Source organism: Saccopteryx bilineata, chromosome 4 (genome assembly GCF_036850765.1).
Source record: "Saccopteryx bilineata isolate mSacBil1 chromosome 4, mSacBil1_pri_phased_curated, whole genome shotgun sequence".
In the NCBI taxonomy this organism is placed as follows: Eukaryota; Metazoa; Chordata; class Mammalia; order Chiroptera; family Emballonuridae; genus Saccopteryx; species Saccopteryx bilineata.
Window position 1 is genome coordinate 285,161,336 of NC_089493.1, and position 17,172 is coordinate 285,178,507.

At 54.8% G+C, this 17,172-nt stretch overlaps 1 protein-coding gene across 1 annotated transcript; it reads left to right on the plus strand.

The window, feature by feature from the left end:
- Positions 1-2,507: 2,507 nt before the first annotated feature.
- On the plus strand, positions 2,508-12,047 carry NAGPA (N-acetylglucosamine-1-phosphodiester alpha-N-acetylglucosaminidase). Its single transcript, XM_066274955.1, has 11 exons — positions 2,508-2,625; positions 2,725-3,180; positions 5,228-5,367; positions 6,266-6,374; positions 7,377-7,505; positions 7,985-8,190; positions 8,292-8,339; positions 9,388-9,516; positions 9,714-9,845; positions 9,929-9,992; positions 11,309-12,047. Exons 1-11 carry the CDS (start codon positions 2,540-2,542, stop codon positions 11,517-11,519), a joined length of 1,710 nt encoding a protein of 569 aa, XP_066131052.1. The 5' UTR covers positions 2,508-2,539; the 3' UTR covers positions 11,520-12,047.
- Positions 12,048-17,172: the final 5,125 nt, after the last annotated feature.

A 17,172-nucleotide genomic window follows, 5' to 3' on the forward strand; every position in this document is an offset into this window, starting at 1 on the left:
AGCTTGAGCCCAAGGTCGCTGGTTTGAGCAAGCAGTCACTGGCTCGGCTGGAGCCCCCCAGCGAAGGCATGTATGAGAAAGCAATCAATGAACAACTAAGAAGCCACAACAAAGAACTGATGCTTCTCATCTCTCCCTTCCTGTCTGTCTATCCCTGTCTGTCCCTTTCCCTCTCTCTCTTGCTGGATTTCAATAGAATATTCATCAGCTTTTCCAGATATGCCCTCTCAGGGTTGTGATCTCTACAGACTGGTCAGCCCAGGACAGGGGGTCTGTAAGGCCAGTATCCACGGTCACCATCACAGCCGCCCAGTCCATGCAGGTTCGCATTGGTTTCGGACAGACAGTAATGAAACAACAGAGCCATGAACTGTTGTAGGGCCATTATCTTTAATCCTAACTTGCACCCGGCGGGCAAGTAAAAACACACTCTGGGCTCCAAAACCCAATCATTCAGTGCTCACAAAGCTACTGACTTATCCGAGTTTCTTTTTTTTTTTTTTTTTTTTTTTTTACAGAGACAGAGAGAGAGTTAGAGAGAGGGATAGATAGGAACAGACAGACAGGAACAGAGAGATGAGAAGCATCAATTATTAGTATTTTGTTGTGGCACTTTAGTTGTTCATTGATTGCTTTCTCATATGTGCCTTGACCGCGGGCCTTCAGCAAACCAAGTAACCCCTTGCTCGAGCCAGCGACCCTGGGTCCAAGATGGTGAGCTTTTTGCTCAAGCCAGATGAGACCGCGCTCAAGCTGGCGACCTCGGGGTCTTGAACCTGGGTCCTCAGCATCCCAATCCGATGCTCTATCCATTGCACCACCACCTGGTCAGGCTGAGTTTCCTAGAATCAAAGGTTTCTATCTCACTAGCCTTATTCTCCTTTGTTCCCCATCTCCTTCTCTCTGCACAAACTGGCTTCTCCTTCAGCACCCACCATCTTGGCTGCTTCTCCTGGCCTCCTCCACGTGGTCTCTCTCTGCTCTCTCCTCTAATGCTAATCTCAGGAACCAATTAAGAATCTGTGATCAGATTATCCTGTGAGGTTACTTTCCATGGAACCACTTTTTTGTCTACACACATTACCTCTATAGCAGTGGTCCCCAACCTTTTTTGGGCCACAGACGGGTTTAATGTCAGAAAATATTTTCATGGACCAGCTTTTAGGGTGGGACAGATAAATGTATCACGTGACCGAGACAAGCATCAAGAGTGAGTCTTAGACGGATGTAACAGAGGGAATCTGGTCATTTTTTAAAAATAAAACATCGTTCAGACTTAAATATAAATAAAATGGAAATAATGTAAGTTATTTATTCTTCCTCTGTGGACCAGTACCAAATGGCTCACGGACGGATACCGTTCCACGGCCCAGGGATTGGGGACCACTGCTCTATAGTGCTGGCCAGGAAAATTCAGACTGACTGGTTGAGATTACCTTCCTGAGAGGGGCTGAAATTGCAATTAGGTTAGGTATTCAGTCTCTATTGGTGATGTGGGGTTTAGCATAAATCAGGGGTCCTCAAACTTTTTTCACAGGGGCCAGTTCACTGTGCCTCAGACCATTGGAGGGCCGGACTATAAAAAAAACTATGAACAAATCCCTATGCACACTGCATATATCTTATTTTAAAGTAAAAAGACAAAACTGAAATAAATACAATATTTAAAATAAAGAACAAGTAAATTTAAATCAACAAACTGACCAGTATTTCAATGGGAACTATGCTCCTCTCACTGACCACCAATGAAAGAGGTGCCCCTTCCAGAAGTGCGGCAGGGGCCAGATAAATGGCCTCAGGGGGCCGCATGTGGCCCGCGGGCTGTAGTTTGGGGACCCCTGGCATAAATAATTCCACTTGGGGCCTCTTGCTTCTTTTTTGATGGGACATTATACGGACAACTGGCAAAATTTAAATGTGAGCTGTGGATTAGTTCATAGAACTTCACCAGTATGAAAGGTCCTGATTTTACTTTGCCTGTAGTTATGCAAGAAAATGTTCTTGTAGAAAGAAGAACATAGTGAATTTTCTTCTTAATTGATTTTAGAGAAAGAGGAGGGGGAGAGAGAAAGTGAGATGGGAACACCAATATGTTCCTGTATGTGCCCTAACCAGGGATGAAACCGGCAACCTCTGCGCTGTGGGACAGGCTCTAACCAACGGAGCCAACAGGCCAGGGCAAGTGACTTTTTGAAGTGAAGGATCACGATGTCTGCCCTGGCTGCAAATGGTTCAGGGGAAACAATGCATATGAATAAGGTACAAATACTGAAGCAAATGGAGCAAACATTAACAACTGATAAAGTAAAAAGTAAAAAGTTGCTCTTGCAACTTCCGTAGGATTCAAACTACATACATCAAAAGTTGCCGCCGCCACCCCAGTGCCACGTCCCCTCCCAAAAAAAGCACAGTTTACAAGATAAGGTCCCGCCTCACCCACATCCGAAGTTAAGAACCAATTCCGTCGGAGCTGAAAGCAGCCACCAGAGGTCTGGAGTAACGTGGGCCGAGCACACGTGACCGGAGGCCCGAGTTCAACATGGCGGCCCCCATGGGTCGCCGGCCTCTCGTCTTCCTTACTCTGCTCAGCTTCCGCTGGGAGGCGTTGGGCGGCTTCGGAGCGGGGTGAGTACAGCTCCCAGGGGCAGTGCGGGCTGAGCCAGGTTCGGGGGGCCCCCGCGCGGGCCGCCGCCCGCCAAGCTCACGGCCGCCCCTGCCCCGCAGGGCCTCGCTGGACGACGACTTGCTGCTGCCCTACCCCACCGCGCGCGCGCGCTCCGCCCGGGACTGCGCGAGGGTGCGCGCCGGCGCCCGCGAGCACGAGAGCTGGCCGCCTTCCCCCGCGACCCCCGGCGCCCGCGGCCCCGCGGTGCGCGCCTTCGTTTCGCATTTCGCCGGCCGCGCCGTGGCTGGCCACCTGACACGGGCCGCCGAGCCCCTGCGCACCTTGTCGGTGCTGGAGCCCGGGGGACCCGGCGGCTGCGCGTCCAGGCGCCGCGCCACCGTGGAAGAGACGGCGCGGGCGGCCGGCTGCAGCGTCGCCCAGAACGGCGGCTTCTTCCGCATGAACACCGGCGAGTGCCTGGGGAACGTGGTGAGCGACGGGCGGCGGGTGAGCAGCGCCGGGGGGCTGCAGAACGCGCAGTTCGGGATCCGCCGCGACGGGACCCTGGTCACCGGGTGAGGAGGCGGGGAGCCCCGGGACTGCCGGGGGCGGGGGGCCTGCGAGTTGGGTTGTAGCCGTACTACCGTGTTCAAATCACCTAACCCAGCGGAGCCTCCGATTCCTCATCTGCAGATGGGAGAAGGAATACCCTCCTTGCAGGGTTTATTCGTCATCAGCCGTCATTGAGCCCTTGCTTTGTGTCCGGCAGTGTGCTGTGTGCAGGGGATACATATACAGCAGTAAACAAGCACGCTCAGCCTTTGCTTTCACGGACCTCTCCCATTACTTGGAAAAGTAAACAAAAGCCAGGGAAATAATTAGGGTTAATTCAGGTTGTGTATGTGCAATGAAGCAGTGAACACAGTGAACCTATTGTAAATAGTGTTGGTTTTAGGGAGGGTAGTCAGGAAAGACTTGTTTGAGAAGGTGACTTTTGCGCTGAGGCCTGAAGATTAATCACAACTCTGCCAGGGTCAGAACTGGAGGAAGAGCACTGCAGTAGAAGGAACAGCAAGTGCTAAGGCTCAGAGTGCATAGGGGCTTGGTGTGTATAAAGGACTGAAAGAAGGAGCCGAGTATCAGAGGATGACAGGACTGACTTTGAGTATTTAAAAGCTTGCTGTAGTCTGACCAGGCGGTGGCACAGTGGATGGAGCATCTGACTGGGACACAGAGGACCCAGGCTCCTAGCCCCAAGGTCTCAGGCTTGAACTCAGTACGGGGTTGCTGGCTTGGGTGTGGGATCATAGACATGACTCTGTGGTCACTGGCCTGAGCCTAAAGGTCTCTGGCTTCAGCAAGAGGTCACTAGCTCTGCTGTAGTCCCTGCCCCCCCCCCCAGGACATGTGAGAAAACAATCAATGAACAACTAAGGTGCAGCAACAAAGAATTTGTGCTTCTCATCTCTCCCCCTTTCTGTCTGTCTGTCCCTCTGTCTCTTTGTCACAAAAATAATAAATAAATTAATTAATTAATAAATAAATTAAAAGCTTGCTCTAGCCCTGGCCAGATAGCTTAGTTTTTTAGAGCATCCTCCTGAAGTGCAGAAGTTGCTAGTTCGATCCCCAGACAGGGCACATACAGGAGCTGATCAATGTTGCAGACTCTCTCGCCCTCTCTCCCTTTTCCTCTTTATCTAAAATCAATACAATACAATAAATATTTAAAAATAATAATAATAGCCTGACCAGGCAGTGGCTCAGTGGAAAGAGCGTCAGATTGGGATGCAGAAGGACCCAGGTTCAAGACCCCAGGGTTGCCAGCTTGAGTGTGGGCTCATCCGGCTTGAGCAAAAAGCTCACTAGCATGGACCCAAGGTCACTGGCTTGAGTGGGGGGTTACTCAGTCTGCTGAAGGCCTGCGGTCAAGGCACATATGAGAAAGCAATCAATGAACAACTACGGTGTCGCAACGAAAAACTGATGATTGATGCTTCTCATCTCTCTCTGTTCCTGTCTATCTGTCCCTGTCTATCCCTCTATCTGACTCTCTCTCTGTCCCTGTAAAAAAATAAAAATAAAAATAAAAAATAAATAATAATAAAATAATAAAAGCTTGTTCTTGGCCTGACCTGTGGTGGCGCAATGGATGAAGCATCGACCTGGAACACTAAGGTCTCTGTTTCGAAACCCTGGACTTGCCTGGTCAAGGCACATATGGCAGTTGATGCTTCTTGCTCTCCTCCCCCGCCTAAAATGAATAAGTAAAATCTAAAGATAAGTTAATTAAAAAAAAAAAAAGCTTGCTCTAACCCTGGCTGGAGACTAGGCTGGAGGACCCCATAGTAGAAGCAAGGAGGCTAGCAACAGCTGGACAGCCATCCAGTGGTAGTGACGCCAGGATGAGAGCCTGGGAAATTGAAGTCTGTTTCTATTAAATGGTGTGAAGCCTGGACTGTGTAGACTGGTTATAAGGCTGCTTTCGGGATCAGGACCAGGCAGGTTCCTGGGGCAGGAGAAGAAATCCAGCAGCCAGGCTGTCCGGGGTGGAGTGGGGAAGGAGCCCCACTCTCCACAGCTGCCCCTGCTGGTAAGTGAACCTCACACCTTCCCTGTGTCCAGGTACCTGTCTGAAGAGGAGGTGCTGGACACTGAGAATCCATTTGTGCAGCTGCTGAGTGGGGTCGTGTGGCTGATTCGAAATGGAAGCATCTACATCAATGAGAGCCAGGCCACTGAGTGCGATGAGACACAGGAGACAGGTGGGGTGGGGGTGGCTCCTCCCGAGAACCAGGACCTGTGGGTCGTGGGGGAAGTCTTTCAATACGTGCTGTCCCAGGTGCTGGGGAGCAGAGACTAAGACGGATAGGTGCCTGCTCAATAGATAAAAGAAAAGAGACATATAATTTGCTAAAAAGAAATGGTAAGTTCTAAGAAAGAAAATAAAGTTGGGGGGAAGGGGCTAGGTGGGGGAAAAGGCTACTGGCAAGGGAACAGAGAAGTGCTGCTAATATGTTTGTGGACCAGCAGCATCTAGGTCACCGAGGAGCTTGTTACCAATGCAGAACTTCAGGCCTCCCTCATACCTACGAGATCACCCGAAGGGTGAGGCCCAAGCTTGTGTGTTTTAAAAAGCCCATCGGGTGGTTTTGATGGATACTCAAGGTTTAAAACCACTGCGATATGGCATGCTGGGCCAGTGAAGGGATACCATGGGCTTAATGTGGAAATGGGCTATTTTAGACTGAGCAGTCAGGGATGGCCTCATGGAGGAGGTGACTTAGATCAGAAAAAGCAAGCCGTGGGAAGAGCTAGGGAAAGGCACAGTCCAGCCAGAGGGGACAGAAAGTGACTACTGGGAGATGAGGCAGAAGAGCAGGCCAGGATGGTCATGCTGGGCTTTGGAAAGGTGTTTGGATTTTGTTCGAAGAACAGTGGGAGCCATAAGAGGGTTTTCACCTGGAGGCCGGCATTTCTCGGTTTACACTTAAGAAGAGCCCTTTGGCTCCTACACGGGACTGAGTGGAATGGAGCAGTGGAGAGACAGGGAGACGCTGGACGTCGTGGACTGGGAGGTAGTGTTGAACTGGCAGGAAGTGGCAGACAGAGCCCAGATGGCCTCCCGAAGGGCCGGTGATCAGCCGGCTGCTTCTCTTTCAGGTTCCTTCAGCAAGTTTGTGAATGTGATATCGGCCAGGACAGCTGTCGGCCATGACCGGAAGGGGCAGCTGGTGCTCTTCCATGCAGACGGACAGACGGAGCAGCGTGGGTAAGTTCCAGGAACCAGAGCCTCTGGGCCTGGGCTGAGTGCTGCTTTCAGGAACTTGCACCCCCAAGGGCTGCGCTCTGACCTCCCAACTGTTCCCTGGGGATGTTCACGCCCATCTGTCCCCTGCCTTTCCGTAATCTGTACCACTTCCAAGATCTCACGTCCCCCACACACTTCCTGCCAGTCCCCCCAGTTTAGGCCTCCTCCCTCCTGAGCCTCATTTGGGGTGAAAGGAAATGACCACAAAGTTGGCAGAGAGAAGACCTCAATTCCAGCCCCAGCTGAGCTGTCTGCTAGCTCTCTTGTCACTGATCTCCTCTGAGCCAGTTTCCTGCTCTGTAAAGAGTGTATTATGCTGTATCTGTGTCACAAGTAAGCACCCATTTACATCACAGTTCTGTGGGTCAGAAGTCACTGGGCTCTGTTCAGAGCATCCCACAGACAGAGTCAAGCTGTTGGCCGGGCAGGGCATTTATCCAGAGCTTCTGGGAAAGAACCTTCTTCCCCGCTCATTGAGGTTGCTGGCGCAATGCAGTTCTTCGCAGTTACAGGACTGAGGCCTTGGTGTCCCTGTTGGCTGCCAGCCGGGGCCCTGGCTCCTGTGGCTGCCTACACTCCTCCTCAGTGTGAGCCCTCCTCGTCATCATGCTAGCGGAGACGTGTCAAACCCCTCTGACTCCCTCGTGCTTCCAGTCTCTCACTTGATCTTCCGCCACCAGCCAGAGAAAGTTCTCTGTTTTTAAGGGCTCTTGTGAGTCCATTGGGCCCACCCAGATAATCCAGGCCAGTGTCCCATTGGTGGAAAACTGTGCCCGGTAGTGTAACACAACCATGGGAGTGATCTCATTCTGTTCACGGCTTCTGTGGACTGTGATGGGGCATCTTTGGGGGGACCGTTAGAAGTGTGCCTGCCGCTGTGGACTGATACCACCCACCGTGGGAAGTGAGAATTAAACCGGAAGTGGTGGTAGGGCACTGAACCGCACTGCTCTTGTGCTGCAGCATTAACCTGTGGGAGATGGCGGAGTTTCTGCTGAAACAGGATGTGGTCAACGCCATCAACCTGGATGGAGGGGGTTCTGCTACCTTCGTGCTCAATGGTACCCTGGCCAGTTACCCATCAGACCACTGGTAAACACACCAGAGCCCCTTCCTGACATCTGAGTTCAGGCCTTTCCCTGATTATTTCATTCAATAAATACTGAGTACCTGCTAGGTGCCAGGCCCTGGGCATTCAGCAGTGAACAGGAAGCGTCAGGTTCCCTGCCTCTCATTGCTTATAGGAAATACACATAGCGTACCAATACTACCCAAGCTGGTGGAAGGGGATTGATTGGTCAGGAAAAACCTCCCAGAATAATGAAGTGTGAGCTGAGATCTGAAGGAAGAAGAGGTGGGTAGACAGGGTGGTAAGAAAGCCTTCTGGGCAGAGAGAACAGCATGTGCAAAGGCCCTGGGGTGAGAGGGCCTGGGGGTTGGTAAGAACCTGTAAAAGTCTGGAGATGGGACAGTGAAGAAAGGCAGCGCTTGTGGGTTACAGAGGAGGTTTGGAGGGGCTGGCTAGGGATGGCCAGCACCACAGTCTCTCTTGAAACACTGTCCTCTTGCAGCCAGGACAACATGTGGCGCTGTCCTCGAAGTGTGTCCACTGTGGTGTGTGTGCACAAGCCCCGCTGCCAGCCACCTGACTGCAGCGGCCATGGGACCTGTGTGGAGGGGCACTGCCAGTGCACAGGGCCCTTCTGGCGAGGTGCAGCCTGCGACGAGCTGGACTGCGGGCCCTCCAACTGCAGCCGGCACGGGCTCTGCACGGAGGGTGAGTGGGGGCCCTGAGGAGGCACCTCTGACCCGGGCGCTTGGCGCTCTCCCCCAGCTCTGCCTGGGCCCTCACCGACCTTCTCGGTCTTGTCTTGGCAGCTGGCTGCCGCTGTGAAGCCGGATGGACAGGGTCCAACTGCAGTGAAGGTAAAAGCCAGCAGGCCAGCCCCTCCCAGGCCCCCGGGCACATGGGGAGAGGGTGAGCGCGGTGGCTGCCTTCATCCTCACCCCTTAGTCTGCACGTCGCTTGCCTCTTGTCTCGCTCTTTCTTCACATGTAAATCACTGCATTGGTGTCCTGGGGCTGTCCTGTTGCAACAATCCTACAAACTGGGCAGCTTAAAACAACAGAAATTATTCTTTCACACCTCTGGAGGCCAGAACTCCAAAATCCAGGTGTCCTCAGAGGCATCCTCCCTCTGAAAGGTTAGGGGAAGATCCTTCCTGTCTTTTCCAGCTCCTGGTGGCTTCCAGCATGCCTTGGCTTGTGGCCACACCACTCGAATCTCTTTCTCCGTCTTCACATGGCCCACCTGTGTGTTCAACACTTTTTCTTTATCTTACCAAGGACCCCTGGTCACTGGGTTAAGGCTCACCCTAAATATAAAATGATCTGATTTCAAGATCCTTAACTTAAGTGTATCTGCCAAGACCCTATTTCCAAATAAGTCCCCATTTACAAGGTCTAAGAATTAGGATGTATCTTTGGGAGAGGGAGGACACAAGTCAACACACTATAGCTATCCACAGCTTAAACCCTTCAGTGTTTCTTTGACAGGTAGTGAAAACCCTGAGGTGCTCAGTGTGACCTGCCAGGCCCTGGGTGGTCCAGCCCCTCCCCGCTCACTGTGTCCATCTGCTTCTCCTAAGTCTCAGCCTAATGTCGTGTCCTCAGACGCCTCCCCGCCACCCCACCCACTCAGTGGTTTGCTGCTGCCAAGAGGTCCTGTCCCTGCGGTATTTGCCCTCACTTGTACTTTGACATTTGCTTTTCTAGCTTGCTGGCCGCCCGCCCTCCTAGACTGGAAGCTCCGTGAGGGCACAGCCTCGGGCCCCGGCGTGTTCTCAGTGACTGTCTGGGAGAATATGTGAGCCTGGCGGTCACTGGGGTGCCTGAGGTCCATTACAGCCCCGCTGGCCCCAGCCTGGGAGGGTCAGGGCCAGGTTTTGCAAAGACCTCCCTTCCCCCACCCCAGCTTGCAGCAGTGGCTTTTTCGGGGAGGACTGTGCCAAGAAGTGTCAGTGCCAGAATGGGGCTGCCTGTGACCCGGCTCGGGGGACCTGCACCTGTCCCCCTGGCTTCACTGGAGACAGCTGCGTTCAGGGTAAGCTGGATGGGCTCCCGAGTCAACCAGGAGGGAGCGCCCCCCGGGGCACCTCCAGGGTCTGGCGTGGGGGCGTGTGCGGAGGCAGGTGCACCTCTCCTTCAGCTGGGCTCTGCACACCTGGGGCCTAGCCTGTCAGTGCAGAGAGGCCCCGCCATTGGCACCTCCACTTCGATCTTCCCGTCTCCTCGCTGCAGAGTGTCCCCTTGGCTGGCACGGGCCAGGCTGCCAGAGGCCTTGTGAGTGTGAGCACCAGTGTCCCTGCGACCCCCAGACCGGCAGCTGCAACCTCACCCAGGCACCCACCCTGAACAGCACTCTCTCCCGAGGTACGGCCCCTCCCGAGCCGCCTGGGGGCAGCCGAGGGCAGGCCTGGACCCTCCGGACCCCTCAGCTCACTGCTCTCTTACAGTGAAGCAGTGTGTCCAGCCGTCTGAGGTCACCGTGCAGACAAGAGAATTCTCCCTTCTCACTGGGTAGGTGCTGTGGTGGGACCTGGGGCGGGGGTGAGAGGAGACCCCTCCCTCTTCCTTCGAGGGACTGGGCAAGGCTTGCAGGTGGCAGCTGGCCACCCAGGGGACATTTCTCTGACATGAGTACAGGGATAGTCACAGCTGATGCTCAGAGGGATATGCTGAGAAGGACCCTGGTCACCATGGTGGAAGTCGATGGGGCCAGGCGTGGGTTTACTGTCCTTGACATTCAGGACTTGTTCTCAGCTCCCGATCCAGAAGCACCAGGCCCCAAAGGACTTGCAGGACTTCTCAGGCACCTGTATGCACTCCGGGCCCCACCCCTGGAGTTTCTGCCTCAGTAGGTCTAGGGAGGAGCCCAAGCATCTGCATTCCCGGTGGTGCCAACACTGATGGCCCGGGGACATGCTTTGAGCACCCTTCTCGTGGTTCTCACCTCCCATAGCCCAGGCCTGGGTGCCCAGCCTGACCAGTACGGAGACGCCCGGGCCCTCCTGGGGATCCTGCCCCAGTGAGTCTGGGTAGGGCGAGGCCCGGGTGGCAGAAACGGAAAATGTGCTTTCAGAGCGCACCAGAGGAGGAGCAGAGGCTCCCGGGGCCTCCAGGGCCCTGGCCGTCAGCCCACGTTCCTCGGGTGTGAGAGGTGAGGGCCCCTCTCCAGCCCTGACTTAGAGCCACTGGCAGCCACAGGGGAGGGGAGGGGAGCCAGCCAGGAGGCTGGCAGACATGGCCGCAGGTCCCGCACCCAGCAGTCTGCCCGGGTCGCTCTGGCCTCGCGGGCTTCGGCTGAAGATTCATAGGAAGGAGAAAGATCACTGAAGACCCCGCCCCATGCCTGCCATTCCCTGCGTTGGAGGAAGGGGTGTCCGTTTGTGCGTCGTCCCCCACCCCACCCCCACTCTGCCTGCTGTGAGGACCCTGGAGTGGAGTCCAGTCCCCTGTCAGCAAATGCCCATGGAGCACAGGAGGCAAAATGATGCCTTCCGGGCCTGGATTAGGTTACTAACAACATCTGGAAATCAGTAGCATTCACATAGAGCCCTCTTTTTCATGGTTTCTCTTGAAATATCGGGAGATGTGGCAGCACCAGCTGCATCCCGTATAGCAGCTGTCCCCACTGCCCCTGAACATGCATCTGGGGTGTGCCTCAGCCCCACAGGCCCACTTGCTCCTCCACTGTCCCTGTGTGGGACTGGAGGCCCCAACCCTGCCCCTGTTCTGGGTGGAAGAGCCCCGTGAGAGGGAGAACGTCCCTTCAGTGCTCCCACAGCCCTGAGTCCGCCCAGCAGCCCCACTCAGGATTTCTCTCCTGCCCCCAGGACCACCTGGCTGGCCCTCACCCTGGCGCTGGCTTTCCTCCTGCTGATCAGCACGATGGCAAACGTGTCCCTGCTCCTCAGCTGCCGAGCGCAGCGGAGCCGAGACCTGGATGGGTCCTACGTCTACCACCCGCTGCAGGAGATGAACGGGGAGCTCTCAGCCACCGACAAGGAGCAGCCAGGTGATGCCCGCAACCCCTTCAAGGACTGAAGCCTCCAGCTGTCCGTCAGAGCCTGTTACGGAGGCTCATTTCCATGTGGTCTGGCTTCTGCGGGGGAAAGTCCGAGGCCACCGACTCTGGGTGGTCTCAGCCTCTGTGCCTCAGCCCTCCCCTGAATGTCTGCCATGGCACACGTAACCTGAGCAATACCTGTGTCCCCGGGGAGAGACTGCCTCCCGCCTGCCTGCCTGCCTGCGTCTGCTGCCTGAGAGACCTGTCCTCCGAGAGTCCCTGCCAGAGAGCCTCCAGCCTTCTGGGGCAGGGGCCACCAGCAAGTGCAGCTCACCGTGACCAGGGTCCAGGCAGCCCCTTGGACCGGAGTGGATCAAAGAGTGGCCGCATCACAGGACCCTTTTTAGAGACCTCATCACCACATTTGCCAACCAGAATTCTATTTCCTATCAAAGGAAGCTCCTTAGAAGGGACAGGGCGAAATCATGTTTACAAGCTTTCTATTTTATTGTCCTACTGCTGAGAGGGTTTTTATGCCAATGGAATAAATTAATATAATTAACCCATTTTGCAGGAGGTTGAAATTTTTGAAATTCAGTTCTTCAAAAATTTTCCGAAAATTCACACCCCCCCTTTGACAAGTTCCTAGCACGCCAGTGTCTGCAGCAGCGACTCACTGTGCACCACCACGTGACACCACGTACCCTCAGGAGGCAGACGTGTGAAGTCAGACCTCGGCATTGCCCTTGAGCAGTAGGGTATCAATAACTTGCACGGTGCAGTTCCAATAATGTAACATGAGGCATAAGTGGGTAAAAGGAGCCCCTGGGCAGTGGCTGAATTCTGAGCCATGGACTCAGGGCACTCAGAGGTCTTAACAGGTGGGGCTGCTTCACCTGAGTCAGGAGCCCCTTCCAGCTCCCTGATGTATTGTGGGTAATTCGGGGCTTCTCACTTTAGTGTGTACGTGAGACACCTGGAGATCTCGTTAAGATGCAGATTCTGGCCCGAGGCTGAGAGTTGACGTCTAACAAGCTCCCAGGTGGTGCCGAGGCTGACCCTGGGCACGCTGAACGGAAAAGGTTCAGCGCACTGTATTTCAGTAGCATTTAAATTAGTTACCAATGTTCAGAAGTCAAGAGGAACAGCTCCAGGTCTCTGGTTTCTGTTTAAGAGAGTGGTAGTGGCCCCAGCGGATGCCCTCAGGAGGCAGGGGCTCCCAGGGTGGGGGTCTGCAGCCCTGCAGGCAACTCCAGGGGCTCCCAGCCTTGTGAGCATTCATTCATAACTTGTGGCCCTGCAGGGTCTTTAGGAAGTGCCCGACAGCCCCCTGCACCGTGGACAGGTGTCACACTGTGTGCATCACACTGTGTGCTTAGCAGCTGTTCCGGAAGGGGCATGCGGAGGGCCACAGCTCCCAGGAGCTCTTCAAACATGCCCGTGCACGTGATGGGGTGCGTGTTTGCGGCCCCCTTAAATCCATATGTTGAAGCCTTAACACCCAGTGTGACTGTATGAGGAGCCTGGGCTTTTGATCTAAGTAAATTAGATGAAGTCGTGAGGGTGGTGGCCTCCTGATGCGATTAGCACTCACAAGAGGAAGAGACCAGGAAGCCCCCTCGCCACATGCCCACACACAGTGAGGTGACAAGCCAGGCCCTCACCAGGACCACATGTGTCAGCACCTTGCCCTTGGGTTCCCAGCCTCCAGAACTGTGAGGACTACGTGTTTCTAAGCCTCCCAGTCTGGCATGTGTCACAGCAGCCCGAGCCGGCTGGGAGAGGTGGCACACCTGGAGTCGTCACCTCGTGCTGCCCAGGAAACCAGTCCCAAACTTGGTGGCTTATCATGAAAAAATAACTATTTCTCACAATTCTCGGGTCGACCGGGTGATTCTGTTCATGTGGGCTGGGATCAGTGACTTCGGCAGAGCTCACTGTGTGCCTCCCACCAGCGAGTGGGCCAGCTCGGGCTGGCATGGAGGGCCACCACTGCGGAGGTAGTTCTGTTTTCCTCTGGCGTCTTGTCCTCCAGGAGGCAGGCTTGGGCTTGGGTCAAAGAGGAGGGAGACAGATTCCAGAAAAGAAGCAAGGGAGGCCTTTGGAAGCCTCTGCTCAGACTTGTTTGCCCACATCCTATCGGTCCCCAGGCCTGCTGGCTTTCCCGGGAAAGGAGACAGACTCCACCCCTTCCAGAGCCCAGCTGCTGAGGAACATGAATATAGGAAACCAGCCCATTGTGAGGAAAACAGCTGTGTTAGGCTTGCTCGCTGGCTTCCCAGCTGCACGCACTTTGCATGATTAGTGCATGAGCACGTGGCAGAAAGCCACGCGTGTGTCTATAAAAAGCTATGGTGCTTGCCCTCAGTGGCGATTGTCCCAGGTTGCTCTCCTGCTGCTGCAAGGTGAGGTTTTCTGGTTCCCTTAGCTGCCACCACGAGAGGTGGTTTTCCTGATCCCTTGCCCTCCACTGCGAAAAGCAGTTTCCTTTCCTTATCTACTCACCCCGTCTCTGTGAGCCTCCAATAAACGGGCCTGGCCCCACGCTTTCTAGCCCCGCGGTTCCTCTACTGTCTGCCCGAATCCAGTGCGAACCCGCCTGGCCTCGGCCACAGCATTGCACCCGTCGCTGCAGTTGAGTTACTATAAAGCGGCTGTAGTTTCGCGTTAGAAAAGAGGAATGCAGAAGAGTGATCAGCCCTCAGCCTCCCAAGGTCCTGTAAGGAAGTGTCTGTGGGTCTGTGTGTCTTTCTGTCTGTCCCCTGAAGATGGGCAGAGGTAAGTGGAAGCCACTGATGTTCCCGTACAGGATGCTGTGTTTCAGTCCTCTGGCCAGTGCCACCCAGCCTGCCAGTCACTAAAGGGTCCACCTCCTCACTTAGCACCTCTCCTGCTTTGTGTCCCAGGTGGGAGGGGGAAGAGGGATTACAGGAGAGCATTCTCAGCCTGTCCGGGGCTCGAGGACAGCCACTTGTTCAAGGAACCAAGTGAAGGCTGCAAGTTGTAATTCCTCCCTCAGGAAATGTATGCAAACAAGTTCACGTGTTCCTCCATCTGGAAGGTGCATTTTGTATTTTGCTTTCTTTTGATGCACCAAGCGGCCCCGGGTTGCTCTGATATTCAAGGGTAGGACATAGTGGCAAGAGCTCGAGCAAGTTCCCGGACACCTTGGGATGGTTTCGGCGTATTCCTGAGGGTACAGTTCCTGAGCCTGGCTGCGGGTCAGAATGCGTTCCCCAGGGATGTTCTAGGACCTCCCTGCAGACTTCCGGACCCCACCGCAGACCCACTGAACCAGAATGCCAGGAGCAGAGGGGCCCGGGAACCTGCAGGGAGCACCCGCAGAGGCTGAGGCAGCAGACTGTGGAAAGCCTTGTCATGACAGCTCCACGCCTGCAGAGGGCTCCTCTCCGTGTCCTTGGCTGTGCTGGCAGCTGCGCTGCAGGTCACAGTTCTGTGCACAGGCTTGCTGGGTTCCAGCTCCGGGGAGGGCCTGAAGGGGGCGCAGCACGGCATGCCCGAGGGGTCCCTGGTTCGGCGACTGGGACATGTCCGCCTTCCCTTTGGCCCCAAGGAATTTTTTTTATTTTTTAGTTTGTCACAGGGGTATCTATTCTCTTTGCCTGACATCCAGTTCCTCTTCAACTGCCCCGTCTGAGTCTGGATCCTCCCCGCAGCAGAACCTGATGTGAGGGCAAGTAGTATATTTGGGAGGTGACCCCAAGAATCCCTGGGTGGGAGCCCTGGCTGGGTAGCTCAATTGGTTAGTGTGTCGTCCCCATACACCAAGGTTGCAGGTTCAATCCTGGTCCAGGCACATATAGGAATCAGTCAATAAAAGAAATGGATTCTAAATCTTAAAAGAAAAAATAAAAAGACTCCCTGGATGGAGAGACAGGGAAGTGAGGAGAGAAGGGCAGGCAGCTTGTACATCTGTGCATGGCACATGAGTGGGCAGCTCCCCACTGGGGGCAGCCAGGCTTGCCCACGGGGCCCTCTGGGAGAGAACTAAACACCTGTGCCACCCACAGGCAGGGTGGGAGGCAGGCAGCACTCACCGTGGGTGAGGGCTGCTCCTGGGGGTTAACTCCCTGGCACTGCCAGCCTGCTTCACAGGGGCCAAGCGTGCTTCAGGTAGCCATTGGGGAGAAAATGGAAGTTTCTTGCATCTATACGCCCTTTGCGGTCATGAGAATGTCCAGGGAAGGTGGGCAGGGCGTCACAGGTTGTGGTGGGTTGAGCCACAACCACAAGCCTTCGTCAAGTTGCTTTGGGGTACTACCCCTTCCCCCTTCTCCATCCTTGTGATTCAGCTGGCAGCATCCCCTACCTCCAAGCCCAGGTGACATCAGCACATGGCTCAGAGATAGCCAGATGTCCCAGCTGGCCAGCCAGGGCTCCCCTCCCTCTCGGGACCTCTGATGGAACGAAACTCCACAGGGATTATCCAGTGTCCAGGGCCACGTGGAGGAGGAAAGTGAAGCCAACATGGAGAATTGAACCAAGAGAAAGGGAATAGATGTCACCTGAGCCCCTGGATCCAGCTGTGCCTGTAGCCACTGTCATTCTTGGAGTTCCCAATTATGTGGGCCAGTAAATCCCCATTTTTGCTTGAGGCAGATTGTGTTAGATTCTTGGGTCTCTGGCAACCCAAAAAGTCTGACACTCATAATGTGCCGTTCCAGGAGAGGCATAGTTTGGACACGGGCATTTGCAGAGCTTAGATGGGCCATGGAACAAGAGGCAGGAGTATGTTCTAGATTCCAATACCTACCTTTGGTGTGGGGTGGGGGGACTGTGACACAAATATGCAAGAGCTAAAGTCTTCAAGCTTCAGGATTGCGGGCTGGAGCTTAATGTGACCTAGTTATGGCAGTGCGAGGGTGCCCTCCATGGTTCTGGTGGAATGTGGGAGTCCTGATGGCATGACACGGAACCCTAAGAACTCTGTGTGCTAGGCTGTTGCCATGGTGACACAGCTCAGCTGTTGGGATCTCTTTATAAAACTTTAGCATCAAGAAAGAGTCCAGAAAAAAGTTCCGATTTCGGAACCAACAGGTGGACAATGGAAACAATTCAAGTGCAATGCCACAGCTTTCAATGGAGAAATCTTGGCACCAGAAACCTCCCAAGTCAGAGGTTTCAAATTGTGTTTTCTGGGGACCCACATTGCTCAGACACACCCTGTGTGGCGGAGGCACTGAGTGGGAGAGGAAACGGGCTGGGGAGGAGCGTGCAAGCAGCAGACGCCTCTGACATCCCTGAGGGCCCCCAACTCCACTCCTTCCAGCTCTTCCCAGCTCCTCCAGGTCTGCCCAAGCTCCCACACCAGTGCCCTGAAAGCTCCCTCCGCAGAGGCCCTAGGGGTCCGCCTTGGATGCCAGCCCTGGCCCGGAGGAAGAACTGGTACCAGAGGCAGTCCCTAGGGGACCCAGCATGTTCTGTTCTCTCCAGACCCAAACCCCCGGGGGCTTCGGGGGCAGCACTTCTGTGGAAACAGACGTCAGCAGTGGCCTGCCTTCCTGCCTACCTGCCCCAGGGAGCTCTGTCCTTCTCAACACCTGCCACACCCATGAGTCCGCTGGCTGTTCTTGGAGCACCCTCACACACAGTTCCACGGAGAGCTCGCAGGGCGGGAGTGAACGCGCTGTGACGCCGCACGCGGGGCTGCTTCCTCTCGCTCCATTACAT